The sequence below is a fragment of the Fusarium redolens genome (assembly GCF_020744475.1).
Source record: "Fusarium redolens strain MPI-CAGE-AT-0023 chromosome Unknown BKA55scaffold_3, whole genome shotgun sequence".
Classification (NCBI taxonomy): Eukaryota; Fungi; Ascomycota; class Sordariomycetes; order Hypocreales; family Nectriaceae; genus Fusarium; species Fusarium redolens.
This window is the reverse complement of record NW_025763666.1, coordinates 868478-884004: the sequence shown is the minus strand read 5'-3', so window position 1 is coordinate 884004 and position 15527 is coordinate 868478. Positions and strand designations below refer to the sequence as shown.

At 49.5% G+C, this 15527-nt stretch overlaps 5 protein-coding genes across 5 annotated transcripts; 3 read left to right on the top strand and 2 right to left on the bottom strand.

Moving 5' to 3' along the window:
• On the top strand, positions 1 to 2426 carry BKA55DRAFT_557472 (RanGTP-binding protein-domain-containing protein). The gene is made up of 4 exons (XM_046191803.1): positions 1 to 125; positions 325 to 548; positions 618 to 652; positions 732 to 2426. Exons 2-4 carry the CDS (start codon positions 369 to 371, stop codon positions 2371 to 2373), a joined length of 1857 nt encoding a protein of 618 aa, XP_046053706.1. The 5' UTR covers positions 1 to 125; positions 325 to 368; the 3' UTR covers positions 2374 to 2426.
• A 532-nt stretch (positions 2427 to 2958) lies between these two features.
• On the top strand, positions 2959 to 3980 carry BKA55DRAFT_502611 (uncharacterized protein; the record flags this gene model as incomplete). The annotated part of the gene is made up of 2 exons (XM_046186938.1): positions 2959 to 3011; positions 3170 to 3980. The coding sequence occupies 2 exons, from the start codon at positions 2959 to 2961 to the stop codon at positions 3978 to 3980; spliced, it is 864 nt and encodes a 287-aa protein (XP_046053705.1).
• A 252-nt stretch (positions 3981 to 4232) lies between these two features.
• On the bottom strand, positions 4233 to 5139 carry BKA55DRAFT_502168 (uncharacterized protein; the record flags this gene model as incomplete). Its single annotated transcript, XM_046186903.1, has 2 exons — positions 4233 to 4262; positions 4336 to 5139. 2 exons carry the CDS (start codon positions 5137 to 5139, stop codon positions 4233 to 4235), a joined length of 834 nt encoding a protein of 277 aa, XP_046053704.1.
• Positions 5140 to 5922: 783 nt separating this feature from the next.
• On the top strand, positions 5923 to 7040 carry BKA55DRAFT_685454 (casein kinase II regulatory subunit-domain-containing protein; the record flags this gene model as incomplete). The annotated part of the gene is made up of 2 exons (XM_046198800.1): positions 5923 to 6081; positions 6174 to 7040. The coding sequence occupies 2 exons, from the start codon at positions 5923 to 5925 to the stop codon at positions 7038 to 7040; spliced, it is 1026 nt and encodes a 341-aa protein (XP_046053703.1).
• A 1298-nt stretch (positions 7041 to 8338) lies between these two features.
• On the bottom strand, positions 8339 to 12810 carry BKA55DRAFT_503397 (putative phytochrome-like histidine kinase PHY1p; the record flags this gene model as incomplete). The annotated part of the gene is made up of 2 exons (XM_046187005.1): positions 8339 to 8788; positions 8839 to 12810. 2 exons carry the CDS (start codon positions 12808 to 12810, stop codon positions 8339 to 8341), a joined length of 4422 nt encoding a protein of 1473 aa, XP_046053702.1.
• Between the last annotated feature and the right edge of the window lie 2717 nt (positions 12811 to 15527).

Below are 15527 nucleotides of genomic sequence, written 5' to 3'. Positions count from 1 at the left end.
TTCGAGTTCAAGCCTAATGACGGACTGGGTATCGACACCAGCCACAAGCAAGGACTGCACGTACCATACAACGAGGGGCATGGTTGTAATTCTCACACTGTACACGTTGCCCCTCTATACTCAGTGTAAGTGCCCGAAGCCTACACCGTCTATGCGTTGGCGGTCAATTACGTGCAGTGAATAACGCTGCTAACGAGCTACGACCACCAATCCAATGCGGCATGGAACTCTCATAAGGGGACGTGCAATCTTTTGTTTGTCTTTTCTCTCAATCCGCAGCTTCACCTTTTCTCTTCTATTAACATTTCTACCGGTGCTTCTAAGCATGATACAGTATTTGATAACGGCGAGTCTCGAATGTCCTGGTCATGGATGAGTTCCTCGCAACAGTTGGCGTTCAAGCCATGAGATATGCCATTCGCTCCGGTATCGCCTTAACTTCATCATACGCCGTCGGCCAATGTTCGAAATTACTCAAGTCAGTTGAAGACAAGGCTGTCCATGCTGAACTCAAATCCTTAAGAAACTTGCTTGATAGCAAAATAAAGGTGCGTCATAAGGCATATTCATTACTCTGGGGTACCTGGTTCTTGAGACCTAACCTATCACCATTGCAGATCATCTCACCAGCCATAGACTTGATCGAGTTCAAGTAAGCACCCCATTCGCTCATCAACTACACAACTAGTTCGAGCTACTTCTCCTAGTCCGATTCTAACACTTTCGACTAGGTCAGGTCGTGGAAATGTATTTCTCGAATCAGCAACTCCTCTTGCGAAATCATTGCATAAGGACATTGTCTCGCTGGGGCGTCGCATAGAGTCAGCAACTACTATCTGTTCAAACTCAAGTAGTAACAATGCCCAGACACGTTCACCATCTGCCAGCCACGATAACCTGCTGGCTATCATCACCGCCATAAAGGGTCTGCTGGACCGAATCGATCGTGAGATCCCGCTTTTGCAGTTGGCTATTACTGCGTCTGGAGAGAGCCTTTCCACATCACTACCTGCTGGTATATCACCATCTAGACTGCTGCAGGCTAGCACACTACTCACCGTTGGCGACACACAATTCGCACAAGATCCAACGAGACCAGTCCAAATTGGCCCAGTCTTTACTCTATCTCTCTACATGCTCTTTCTCGGACATGCATCCACCCTGATGCCACACAGCGCCTCCCAAGTTGCAGACACCACGATCTCTACGAATGGCCACTGTTCAGAAACCTCAAGCATCAGGGCTGGTTACGGGTTAGGGGAAGGGGAGCGGAAGCCACTGTGGCAGGAAGTATTACACAAGGCGCGAGTTCGCATCTGCAGAACTCGCAAGGACTACTACTTTGACAGTAAGCGAGGTTACTGTTCGAAGCCACTTAAAGACCACGATTTTCCTCTTCCAGCCCCTGAAGCGACCGGTGGGGGAGAGTATGCGTACCACCTGGAGGTCATCGAAGACCTTGACGATGGTCGTCTCCACGATGACGAACATAATATTCAGCCATATGACGATATCCCTCGAGCAGGCATTCGCGAATCCATTCCTGTGCATCAGTTATCCAAGATATTTTACACGGATACAGGCAGGATTCTGAACATTGGTTCCGCCACTGACAGTGAGCAAAGACCAGTCTTGCTTTTGAAACGAGATACTCAAGCTCTGCCGGCCCAACAGGAAACTGATGATATTGCTGGGTTTCTCGAAGGACTTGAGGACGATGACAAAAGCGAGACATCGGATTCGACCAGTGACGATGACGATGACCAAGCCGAAATAGACAGGCAACTTCTGGAGGGACTTGGCCGTCCGGTGCTGGAAGACCGCAATGTCGTGCCGATGAGCGAGCATTTCTTCAAGTGGAAATTCCCGTCACATCTTGATCCAGAGTGGATGGCCCTCGAGGTGTACGAAGAAGATGACGATGATGATGTTGGGGAAGACGACGATACCGAATCCGTGGATTCAGCGAGGCTCGAACTGCCAAACTGCATGACATCAAAGCCTGGGACGCCTCGTGACAGGAGATCTCTAGACTCAAATGTTGTCGATCAAATCAAGAGACTATCTTTGAACAGTCCTGACAAGCTGGGCTCCCTGCAATCAGTCACAGCAGCCGAGACAGAGAACTTTGTCGCTCGATCGCCATTCGGAGCAATCACGACGTCTTTATCTCTAATGGAGATGTTGATACGACTGGCTAGTCTCCAGGAGTTTCAGCAGACATCTCATCTGTCTATTCCCGACCACATCCTCACTTTCTTCCTAGAAGAGACGTCGACCACGGGGTTGATTGGCGAAACGCAATGGAGGGCTCGGAGCGAGGCAAAGCGTCGCATGGGATTCGATCCTTATACTGACGCACCGACGAAGTAGTTAATAATTTCTGAAAAAATGTGACAAATGCGTATAATTTGCCTGGGGACAACCTCTACTTGTGCATGCTGTGTGATATTCCATCGTGATATCAATAATTCACTTACTACAAGGGCATCGAAAAGATTAAACTCGATGAATTATGATCATCTCTATTCTGAGCAATTATCATCACTTGTATATGAATGATACGTTGACATAAATCAGCTCAAGTAATAATGTAGACTATTTGTCCGCGCGTACCAAGTTAAACGGAAGTGTTTAGAAGTTGACGACGAAACACGATGACACAACGAGAAACAGTGAGCGTTTCTAGAATTTGATTTTACCAACTCCTCTTAGTATTTATTGTTCATATATATATATAAGCCATTGACTCATGTTGACCATAACCCACAAATATTTATGCTTTGCGAATACCTTACCCTATGGTGACGACATTATTTGACACAGAAAGGTAACACCTTTACCGAGGCCGAGTTTCACATCTTATTAATCAAAGACTGACAACTCCAGCATCAACTTCTACGTAACAACAAGAAAATCATTCAATTGGGCAGAAAATAGAGCTCTTCATCATAGGAAATGGCTCCTCTTGTCCCTCGGTTCCATCTCTTTGAGATTGATGATCAGACTTGGTACGTACTTCAGCACCAAGCTCCACCAGCTTCGTCAACCCCAATATCTAAGCTCTACTCTGGAGCTTCAACCAACTGAGCCCGGAACAGAAAGCTTCACGATACTCGACCGAAACGCAGTCGCTATACCAACGTCAATCGTACTAACATAGTATCAGGTTTCCCGCCTTTCTTCGTGCTCGCGTCCAAGATGGCCTTACCCGCGCCTGGCTCTCCAACACGCCTCTCCAGTCCCAATCTCCCGCAAGTCTCAGCGCCCAAGTTTTGATCAAGCAGCTCAACACGACTCTACCCGATTATACCTATATTGATTTCTGTGCCGGTGGTGGTGGCCCTACGCCGTCGATAGCTCGTACCGTCAATGCGCACCTTCAGTCTCGAGGATCGGATCCTGTTCGCTTTATCCTCACGGACTTGCACCCAAATGTTGAAGCCTGGGAACAGGTTGCCCAGAAGAACCCGCTGTTGACGTACGAACGCAACTCTATCGATGCGACGTCTGCCCCGAAGTATCTTGTCAAGAGGGAAGATGGAACGAAGCCTTTCAGACTATTTAATCTGGCGTTTCACCATTTCGACGACGACTTGGCCAAGGCTATTCTGCGTGATACTGTTGAGACAAGCGAGGGTCTTGCCATCTTCGAGTTACAAGATCGTTCTTTTGCGAGCGTGTTGGCGGTTACGTTCTTAGGCATTGGTGCATTCTTCAGTGCTCCATTCTTCGCGCTCAAGTGGCGATCACCTGCAACATTTATCTTCTCGTGCTTGATCCCTATTCTACCGTTCGTTCTCATGTTTGACGGGTACATTTCAGCGCTGCGAACAAGAACACCCGAGGAAGTTGAGGCTTTGTTGCGGTCTTGTGGTGCAGACACGAGCAAATGGGAGGTCAAGAGTGGCAGTGAGATGCACCTCTGGCCTTGCGGATATGTCAATTGGGTCATCTGTAGACCTGTTCGTAAAAACTGATGTTACATAGTCTAACATTGATGATGTACAAGAAGTTTGCGACACCGCAATATCTGTGGTTGCTTCATCGAAACCACCAGTTGACTGAGCAGTTCACTTCTCCATCCCATCCCACACTCTTAACAGAATGCCAATAGTGTGCAGGGATGAACATGGAATCGCCAGGCTCTAGCACAACCTCGAAAACCCCCGCTGGCGCTTTATTGTCGTCCCAAATAGCAGCATGCAGCTTTTCCCGCTCCTCGCCGTGCATCATGTCCTCCGTTCGTAAACGACCATTGTCTGTCTTTTCCATTTCAGCTTGAATTTCGTTGAAGAGTGCGTCTCCTGACTTTGGTAGCATGAGCCTGAGAACCTTGTTCCCGGACAGCTGGCAGAAGAAGTTGGGGTTTGGATCTCGGTGTAGAGGTGTGTATGTCGGGACTATGCCGAGCCATATGCTAGAGTCATACACATCTCCCTTCCCAACAAACTTGATAATGTCTGGAGTGGGAAGGTCGTCCTGGAGGGTCTTGGGGAGATCCCCTATAGGGCACTGAGCAATGTAGACTGATATTCTGGGAAGCCCCATGCTCAGCAAAACTCTGTTGAAGTGGTATATCTTATTGAAAAGACGGAGAGGTGCAGTGAATCGATAGAAATCCCTGTTGGCTGTATTGTTGACTGTATCGTCGAGGACACCGTCAACCACAGCCTCCTGATTGAAACAGTTGTCCCAACTCCTCACAATGGCATCATCATGGATATCTCTGTCAAGAGAATCTCGAAACATCACAAGGCTGTCTTTTTGCTTCTGAGATGGAGCGTATATCTCATAAGTGACCACGGGATTGCGAAAGCGCCGGAAGTGCCATGACAAAGGCTGCCGTGGGGTGTCTGTGTAGGTTGTGTAGTATGGGTCTTCCTCGTCTATAAACCAGTTTTCCAACGCAGGCAGATTAGCAGCCGGTGAACCCTGGTCTTTACCAAAGACGACTGGCTTCTCGAGTTCGAATGATCGTGAGCGGAATGCTTCAGTGGTAGTGTATTCCTCGGCTACTGCTACCAGTCTCGGTATTCCCTTTCTTGGTGATATTGTCTCACTGAAATAACGGCATGAAGGAACCGTCTTTGATATATGCCGACTCCAGGGTGAGAAGGTGGATAAAACTTTGCTCATGATTTCCCTATTTTCGATCGAAATAGATTTTCATAAAATGAGTAGTGAGAAGAGATTGTCATGGTATTTCTTGTAGTTCCATTTGAGAATAGATCGACGTTATGTCCTGCATTCATTTAATGGGTTGGGTCACACTTTTACCACCGTCTTGAATATGAAAGGCGAGATCTATGCATCGGAACCGGCAAAACCCTGTCCCGAAGCAGGTACTGCGAGATAGAAGTGGAAACCAAGATTTATCTTTGTATATTTCTGTTGTACCAAAAACTCTGAATCCTGGCGCAATCGACGAAAGAGGAAATTGCTCTTCATTTATACAATTTTAGTTTATTATAACGGACACTCTTTATTGCATATTATCGCAATGCGCTGATGTTCCATACCACTGCTGTTGTTTTTGGTGAATTACATACCGGGGACATACAAACCTCCACTACCAACACCGATCGACTTTAGCGTAGCGCGTGCGTGCCCTCCACTGTAGGTTAGGTCAGGTTAGGCTAGGTGTAGTGCTGTGTGCCCGTGGCTCGCGATATCTGCGCCCCTCAAAATACTCACCACCATCCATCACCCCGCCTCGAGGTAGCTTTACAGCTATCCTATCCATACCGCGACCTTCAGCACAGCATATTAACGCCCTCGCAATACCTCGCATTTTTCTCGCCTCTCCATTGCGATTCATTCTATACTACGCCACTACCGAGCGCAATCCCTTGGCCCAGCCTCGTCAACTGGCATCCGTTGCCCCTCGACAACGAGAGAGACGACCACGATAGCGACACCATGTCGACCTCTTCGGGTGTCCCCGAGTCCTGGATATCCAGTTTCTGTTCCCTGCTCGGCCATGAATACTTTGCCGAAGTCTCGGAGGAGTTTATCGAGGATGACTTCAACCTGACTGGTCTGCAGTCCCAGGTTGCCATGTACAAGGAAGCATTGGAGGTATGTTTATCTTGTCTCGCGGGCGCGTCGACGTTTGCAGTTTTTCTCTCTCAAAGACCCAGAATTGCTAACGTTGTACCCCTGTCTCACAGATGATCCTGGATGTGGAACCAGAGGACGACGAAGAGGAGGAAGAAGAGGAGGAGGAAGAGGACGAAAACGAGTCAGACCCAGAACGCTTGACTAAAGCAGCCAGCGAGCGGAGGCATCACCGCATGGCCAGCGACTTGTCCGTCATTGAATCCTCTGCCGAAATGCTGTACGGCCTCATCCATCAACGCTTTATCTGCTCCAGGGCCGGCATCCAGCAGATGAGTGAAAAATACGAACTAGGCCATTTTGGCTGCTGTCCGAGGACAAACTGTGACCAAGCCCGCACTCTGCCTGTTGGTCTCTCCGATATCCCTGGCGAGGACACGGTCAAGCTCTTCTGCCCATCATGTTTAGACGTTTACGTCCCGCCCAACAGCCGTTTTCAGACCGTTGACGGCGCCTTCTTTGGTCGTACTTTCGGCTCTCTCTTTCTCCTTACTTTCCCAGAATATGACCTTACTAAGCGTGGCATCGAAGTGCTCTCATCCACGAGCTCCCGCGTTAACGAAGGCGATGGCCTCATCAACGGCATGTACGCAAAGAATATTGGCCCTGGTCTAGGCCGTGAGCGTATATACGAGCCTCGCATTTATGGTTTCCGTGTTTCTGAGAGAGCCCGATCTGGCCCCAGGATGCAGTGGCTCCGTGAACGCCCCACAGATATCAACGAGCTTGACGAAGCCCGCCTCTATGCAGAACAGAACCCTGACTCGGAGGATGACGACGAGAACAGCGGCCAAGCTGGCATGAATGGCAGAGTTATGGTTCGTCGACGCCCTCCTGGAAACGCTCGCCTTCGCCAGAGACAGAACAACAATGGTAGCCCCATGGCTCTGTCCACTAATGGAGCCGAATCCGAGTTGTAGAGTGATGGGCGCATGCGGCTGGTCTCATATATATCCCTTCGCGACTCCAGCCCCGGTAGATGTTAGGACTGTTAATGAAAGATTCCGATCTGTTTAAAGGGAACGTTTCGACATCAGACTACCTGGATATTTGGCAAGAATGCCTAATGACTGAGTCATGGAAACAAGGCGTAGACATACTGGAGACGCATTAGGAAGGGCTAACCATGATGGTGTCACGGAGTGGGAGGAAGGGTGCCATTGGGCTTTTGCTTTGCAGGATTAATGCATAGACGGCGTTGAACGTTTGATAGGTAGGCTATGGAAAATACACATCAAATGCACATTCACGACAGCTCAGGAACCAATCAATACGTGACTTGCAGAACTCAATGATGGCATGTGTGCTTAAGCTTAACACGTTATTACTTGTTTAGATCTCAGGGGATATGTGATCATCACTCGCCTATCCAAATTGCTCAACTTATGATGTGTTTTTCCTTCATAGGCATTAAGCATGAATTCTATGGATAGACATATACATGCTGCTACTCCTGATGCCTTTCGCCCTTTTCCTCCTCCAACCACTACCAAATCGCCAGACCTGTGGCGTCGTGTTGTACTCCCTCCCTCATGCGGCCGTGACCCTCGCAGGACAGCCATGCTGGAAATTCCCTCCTCGCCATGAGTTCGCTCGATGCTCTTGTTTTTGTAGAGCAGAAGCAGAGATCGATCAAGAAACAAGTAACAAAAACAAAAACCTTTCCTATCACCAAACACCCCGTCCTTGAACCCATGTTATCGTATACATCATGGTCCTCGTCTCTCGTCCGTTCTATGCTAACAAAAGGGAAGAACAAAGTAAAAATAAAAACAAATTGATAGACCGTCAGCGATTATGAGTGTCCACGCCGTACAAGAACTTTTCTGCTTGCATGGAAAGGATAGCCTGCGACATCAAACCGCATTGCGATGGTGAAGCGTACTTCAACGCCTGATAGCTCCGAACGCCCTGTTGCCATTTCCATTCCCATCATATCTATCGTGTACAGTGCGTGTATCCCGTGGGCTAAAAACCATTAAAGCAAAAAAGAAAAGCGAGAATGAAATAGGAAAAATAAAATAAAACGAAACTGGCAGCCACAGTTGAGGGGCAGCTGAGGGTGTGAATATCGAAGACGTCGAAGGCTCGAGAAAAACTGCCCGTCCTTTCGAGAGACACCGGTATATATAATCCCAGAGAGATGGGGGATGCTCTACATCAACCTTGAGCTGATGTTGGCCAATGGCATGTTTGCTGGTGCAATAGTGCTGGCGTTTTAAGTACTGGGCGTAGGTTCCACAGCACCGCCCTCCGCCTTAGCCTCTTCAGCAGCTACTGTGTTGCCTATATCTTTATCTTTGGCATCGTGTTCGGCCTTGGGTGTCGTCTCGTCGCTAGTTACTGAACCACCAAGACTGGCCCTTGGAAGAAACCAACCTCCACGTTCCCACTGACCTGGTTCGTATAGGCAAGCCTTGCGGACCTCCTCATCAGAAATACCGGCAAGCAAAGTGTTGAGGCGTTTGAAATCGATCGGCTTGAGTATCCAGCCATCAAAGCCGGCATCGACGTAGGTCTGCTTCTCGCGCTCAACGAGAGAAGCCGAAACCGCGAAAACCGGGATACGATAATTTGAACTGGCCAACGAAGAATGGCCTTGATGCTCCGCGGATGCCTCCAGTGACCTGATCATTTTTGTGCTTGTGAGTCCATCAACAATTGGCATCTTATTCATGTTAGTAACGTATTTATTTAAGTTGATTTAGAATGACTTACTTGCATATCCATTAAGACCACGTCAAACTCCTTTGATCTTTCGCGATACGCTGCGGCACAGTCTTCACCGTTTACAGTATGATGCACGCCATGGCCGACTCGCTCCAAACGCTTCCTCAAGATCTTCATGTTGATTGGGTCGTCTTCGGCCACAAGGACCTCCAGATGTTGTTGCTCAGTCATCTGAGTTCCTCCACTTGTGACGCTCTCTGTGGCGGCCTTTGTTGCGGGGCGATCGTTTCCTTTTATCTCAAAAAGAACACGAGAATGCTCGCTGGGCTGTGGTTTTTGGGGCACATCGTTGTACTCGTCGGGAATCTTGACAGCACGTATCAGAGTTTTTGAATCCACCACCGCTGCGCTTCCGGGTTCGCTATGTGGTTTGGTTGCCACAGGGCTTCGGGGAGGGCTCACAGATCGGCCACTGAGGCTGACGGCTCCGCTGGACGTGGGCCGCATGGAGCTTCCTCCTGGATGCACACTACCATGAAGAGGGTATTCATTGCTTTCCTTGTCGTTCAGAGACAGCGGCGTTGAGATCGCATCAATAAGTCGATCGGCGTCACTTTGTTGGCTACCATGGCTGCCACGGCTACTCATACTTCGTTGGCTTGCTCGGCTTCCTTGTTTCATTGATGAGTCGCCCCTTTCGACAGCAGAATTCATGGAGCTAACCCTGTCAACGAGTGTAATCTCCCCCTCTCGAGCAGCTGTCAGAGAAAGTGGGGCAGATGTTGCAGTGTTGGCGGAATCTGCACTGTTCATAGACTTGTTTGTTGGGCCACCCGTAGGGGCGTCTCCGTCTCCTTGTGAGCTTGGGCACTCGTTGGAAAGGAGGAATGGAAGTTGAACCACGAATCTTGAGCCTTGGCCAACCTCCGACTTTAGGCGAAGCTGTCCATCCATGTTTCGAACAATGCGGGCAACAACAGCAAGGCCGAGTCCTAATGTTCGCATTTCGCGAGGCATCTCCTCCAGCTTCTTGCCCGGCATAGGCGCGTCCTCCGAGCTGACCTGTTCGAGGTCACGGAACAATGTATCCAATTGGGCGGCACTCATGCCAATACCAGAGTCCTCAATGACAAAATCCACCACTGCCTGCCGATCTTTGACTTCTGACACAAAGACTTCCACCTTGACGTGGCCACTGTGCGTATGGGCCACCGCATTCGCAGTGACATTTGAGAGTGCTTGGCGGATACGCCGTTCATCGCCATGTACGAATCGCGGGAGCCCAGGATGTTGAACAACGGTGTAATGAATTCCTTTTCGTTTGGCATCATTCAGGAATGGACCTGTGGCTTCTCTAATACAGCTGGCAAGATCAAAAACCTCATCCTTGACCAAATTTTGTCCTTCCTCAGTCTTAGTCAAGTCTAGCAAGTCGTTGATGACATAGATCAAAGACTTGGAAGCAGAATGGGATCTGGCCAAGTTCTCGCGGGTTTCTTGATCGAGGCTGCCCTCAAGGGCGATTTCCAAATAGTTGATGATGGCATTAAGAGGTGTCCGGACCTCATGAGCAGAATTAGCAAGCAACAACCGGGTTAACTTGCTGTTCTGAAGAGCCATCTCTTTTTGCCTCCAGACCTCAATGAATTTGCCGTAGACGAGACAGAGCACGGCTGCGGTTTCGACTTGTTCTTCATTCCATTCGCGACATTTGCCAACAACAATTTCATGCCAGGTCTTGAAGCTCCTTCTTGGTTCCAAATAACCGGCAGTGCCCTCTCGAACGAACTTTTCGTAGGGGTTGCCGGCCCACTTGACTTCCTTGATCTGGCCCTTCCGGAAGAAGACGATGAAGTCGTTGCCGCCAACGCTGAGAGGTACATAGAGTAGACCGGCTACAACTTGGAAGCCAGGTGGATACCGTAGGTCAGGAAAGTCTTCTTTCACATCCTGCGATGCAACAACAGACGTAAGTTGTCGCATTCGTAGATATTCCAGCATCGCAAGGGCTTCCTGGCTTTGTTCGACAAGGCCCATGATTTTGGTTTCGCCTTTGATAGATAGCAGCCCAAAATCGGCATCAAACAGCTTCAAAAGATCCTCTGAAGACGCAATAATGTATCCAGAGGGATTCTTGTCTGTAGGTGCAGTGTTGATCAACTTGCGAGCTTGTAGTCGCGAAGCATAAGATAGTCTCTCAATGTTCCTGGAAGCGGTGTCACCGACAAGTCGACACATCTTCCGAATTGGAAAAGATACTCGCATGCCGTGATTACCATACGAGTGACAAGAAATAAGGCCCCATAACTCGTTGAAAGCATTGATTGATATCGACATGGACGATCTCACTGCCATGTTTTTGAGATATTTAATATGGATGGGAGACATGGCTCGCAAGTAGGAATGACTCATGTCCAGAGGAACGTCCAGGTCTTCCTTAGTCCTGCAAACTATTCTGGAGGTGTCTTGGTCCCGGTCGTAAAGCAACCTGACCTTGTTGAGTTTGTATAAATCGCGAGCTTGTCGTGGAATGTCTGATGCGGGAAAGTGGAGGCCCTTGTACAGATCTCTTGTCATTGATGTGTCAACAAGCTCTGTTACGACTTTGCCGTTGAAGGAAGAGTCGAACTGGTAGATCATGACACGGTGGAAGCCAGTCAATTCTTTGACTATGCCCACCAGGATTTTCAGGAACGCTTCCAAGTTGGGAGCTGAGGAGAGTTGCTCTTGAACCTGGGACATGATATCAAAGACTTGCATGGCACCTTGCTCGCCCCGCCTCTTTCTCGCACTTCTCAATATTCTTAAGGGTTTGCTGAGAACCTCTGTGCTGTCTTCGATTTCTTCCAATGTTGGATTTGACTGAAGGGTGTCGTGTGGGGTATCGAGCGTCAACTCGTCAACTGGTCGTAGAGGATATTCAACGTCATCGTCTAGTTCGAATTCGCAAATGATTAAATCGGGATGTGCTGGGTTTATGTGAATAGCACACCAGAGTTTTGTGCTTTTGCGCTTAGGGGACCGAATCGACAAACTAAAGACTTCAGGCCCATTAACGGCTGGATCTGCATCTTCGTCACGGATGAAATCGATGTGGTCAAGAAGATTATCCTGCTGTTCCTCCGTCAAAATGTCTAAGAAGTTTTTGAGTTGAAATATTTGTTTGGGCGTGTAGCCCAGCAATCGCTCAGAGTTTTCGCTAACGTATCGAGCAACGAAACAGCCATCATTCTCTTCACGGAGCGCAACGAGAGCACCGAATGTTTGAATCGCACCAGGAGTATGAATCGGTTCATCTTCGCAGCGCTGAAGGACACCATCGCGGCCTGTGATAACTGCATGGCCGTCATCGGTCACAACATGAGTGAATCGAGAGGTGACAAGGGGAACGTCAGCACTTGATTGTCCCGCAGAAGAAACATCGGGCTCGTGTCCAGAGGGTGCAAGCACAGGTGCGCTGCGGCCCATTGGTCCAGATTCTTCTGTTTCTGTTTCGTTGTCTGAAGTGGAGATATCGAGCTGAAGTGGTGTTGTGCTGCTTCCATGGCGGTTTGCATCTAGTTGAATGCTGGACATTGGGCCGCTCATAGTGTTCTTCCTCCGCATAAGAGCATCGATGCGCTCACTGTGGGCTCGTGAATGGTAATTAGCTGGGACGGTGTCTGACCGTCTCAGATCTGGCCCCGTGTCAGCTCGGGGAGCACCTGGGACATGTACAGGAATGCTTCGGCCATCGCGCTCAGGCAAGGTCGGGAAATAATCGTCACTGGCAATCTTACTAGGGTTGGGGTCGACGCTTATGACGGATCGTATAGGAAAGACTCGGTCTCCAGAAATGTCTGAAGCAGCAGAGTGATATCCCAATTGCTTATCTGATTCAACACTCCAAGGAGAAAACGGCGGATCGGAGTTTGCAATACTATTCTGCTCGCTAGGAGCAGCAGATGAGGCAGCTCGAGTCGTGCGTGTCGGAGTTGCGTCGGGAGGATTTGTTTGCAAGTTTGGCAAGTCTTGGCCCATGGGCCTAAGGGTTGATGAAGATGCTGTCGAAGACTGAGGTGGAGGGGGATAAGAAGTATAGGTTAGACGAGACGTAGACGAGGGGTCGTGTTCCTGCTCCTGTGGCCCTTGCTGCTCAGACTGAGCTTGGTTGACGTCCTGCTCGTCCTTCTCGTGAGGCGCATCCATGGCGATGCTGTCTGATCGCTAACCTAACAGTTGCGAAGCGGATGCTGAAAGGATGAAAGCCGAGAGGCAAAAGAGGGTGGAGAGAGAATGCTCGAGGGAGAGGTGAGGCCGGTCCTGTAAAGTAGCGTCGCGCATTCCCGTTATAACCGATATCGTGTAAGTGTTAGGGTGACAGCCTAAGAGGATCCCGTGAGATCGAACGATTGGGGTGGCCCAGGTGAAGTTGAAAATCGTCCGTGGTGTTGTCGTGGTTGTGGCCGTGATCGTGGTTGATTGCTTGCCAGAAGGAGCAGCGCAGAAGCTACATGCACAATGATAGAGCAGCTAGCGTTGACGGGAGTAACAAGATCCAAGTGGAAGTGACGAGGTTCCCATCCAATTCGATATCAACAGGGGTTCAGACTTAGAACTGCTCTCGAAAGACCAGACAGTCAAGGCCAGACCAGGCGAGGCGTATGAAACGAAACGGAGCTATCACGGTCGACAGACAGACAGACAATAGGCGGCGATAGATGGCAAAGGGCTGCGATGGCGTATCCCAATGCGGAAGGAGTGACGAAGTCTCTGACTGTTCAGGCGACTGATTATCGATTGATACGTAATACCAGTCTAAATGACGAGGTAAGGAAAATCGAGAAGAAGGCGAAGAGAATATTAATCTGCCAGCCCAAGGTGGCAGCTTCTGGCTGGGGGGAAGGTTTTGGCACAGGACAAAAGGTGCTTGTAGGATGTTAGTTGATTGTGTGGAGGTGGCGAGTTTCGATGCAGCACAGTACAGTGTGACGCCCCTCACTATTGACACCTGCCGGAGAGAAGAGGACCTAGAGCGAGAGTGGCCAGGGTAGCCCAGTGGCCACAGCGCTGAGGGTCAAGTGGAAATGGGAGCCTTGGGGGCAACAGCACAGGGCATGGAGCAGCACAGCAAGGCAAGGACAGGACTTCCATCCCTACCAATGGCTTGCTCACTTGCCTCACTAGCTCCGTCGATCTTGTCCATTTTCCCACTCTCGCTCAGCGAAACACCGCATTGCATTGCCAAGACTATTCAGAATCCCATCTTTATCCCTTGGAAATCCCATTATCCGCCATCCCTGGTCCAGGTCTAGGCTTTCAGGTTCCCACCAAGACCCACGATGCACCGGGATGCACTCCTCACGATTGAGCTGGGGGCAGCTCATATTAGGTAGATACCTTCTTCCATTGCCTTCCTTCTCATCGTCTATTGTAGACAGGTCAGCTCTAGCCATTGACTAAAGGGTCTCGTGATGAATAACTTGGTGGTTTCGATGACCCCAAGAACTTTCCAGCCCGAAACAATCCTCCACCACGAAACCATCTTCAAGCCAGACTTCAGCAGCCAGGGGAGGAACTGTACAGTGTCACTATGGGAAAACGAGCTTTTCACAGCATTCTCGCTTTTACTGTGCTCTTCCCTCTTGAATAACAGGCCCCGCCATCAGGCAAGGGTTCTGCCATCGCGACTACGGTACAGTTTGGCTCCAGTCTTCAAAGATTGCCCCATAACCTTTTCAATGGGGCATTTGGCTCAGTTTGGGCTGACCGATCATCGTTTTAATTCAGTTCACATCCACAGCCTTGCCCTGATCATTCTGTAGATTGCAGGCTTCTCAAGTGAAGCGAGATCGGCAAGTGTCCCTCAACCCTATTGATTTAAGACAAAAAATACACAACTCTGAGATGAGTCCTGACTCTCGTCAACCCGAGACCCGTACACGTTCCTATTTGCAGCATGATAGGCTGGTCTTTCACGGGAGATAAACCAACCTGGACCCGTGCGCTAATTTGAAAGCACATTACCATATTGCAGTTGTCATTGCTCTGTGAACTAGGAGTTGCCCGAGATGCGGCGACTCATTGACTTTGACGGGGATCGAGGACTTTAGAGCCGACCGTTGGGGGTTTCCGTCTTCAGTAATAGCTGGCATAAAACGTTCCTTTCCCCTGACAACGGCATCATGACAGAAATGTGTCATCCGCATTTTCAAAAGCTGATGGCATTCCCAGACCATGAAACAAGAATTACCGACAGGCCAGCCAGACCGCTCGACAATGTTGTGAATCGGCGATCAAGACACCCTAGACCTTTCCAGGACCAACCAGCCCATAGATGCTTTGCTAGCTTGAAGAATGGTCCCAAGAAGCAATTGGACCCCTCATATCTGTGCCAGTCCAGGTTCAGGGCACGATGGCGCATGGCACTTCGCTGACCCTTACCCGTTAGTCTCTCTCGAGGCTAGGGTACCTGCTGTCATGAGGTGAGTGAGGCAAAGTTTACGAGCCCCTCGCCGATCTCGTTACAGGGGTCTTGGGCGCATCGTGCACACTAAATAATTGCATCCAGTATCCTTAAACACGGGTGCGATGGCAGCCAAGTTCGGCATTTGTGCAACAAGATTTCAATGCAACATGCAATATCTGGAAGAGTCGTTTATCCATGATGGATGGGCTTCTCAGCCCTGACGTCTTGCACTGTGGGTGCGCCACATACGATCGTGACATCATTACAGCCGGTGCGTTCTCTCCGGTTT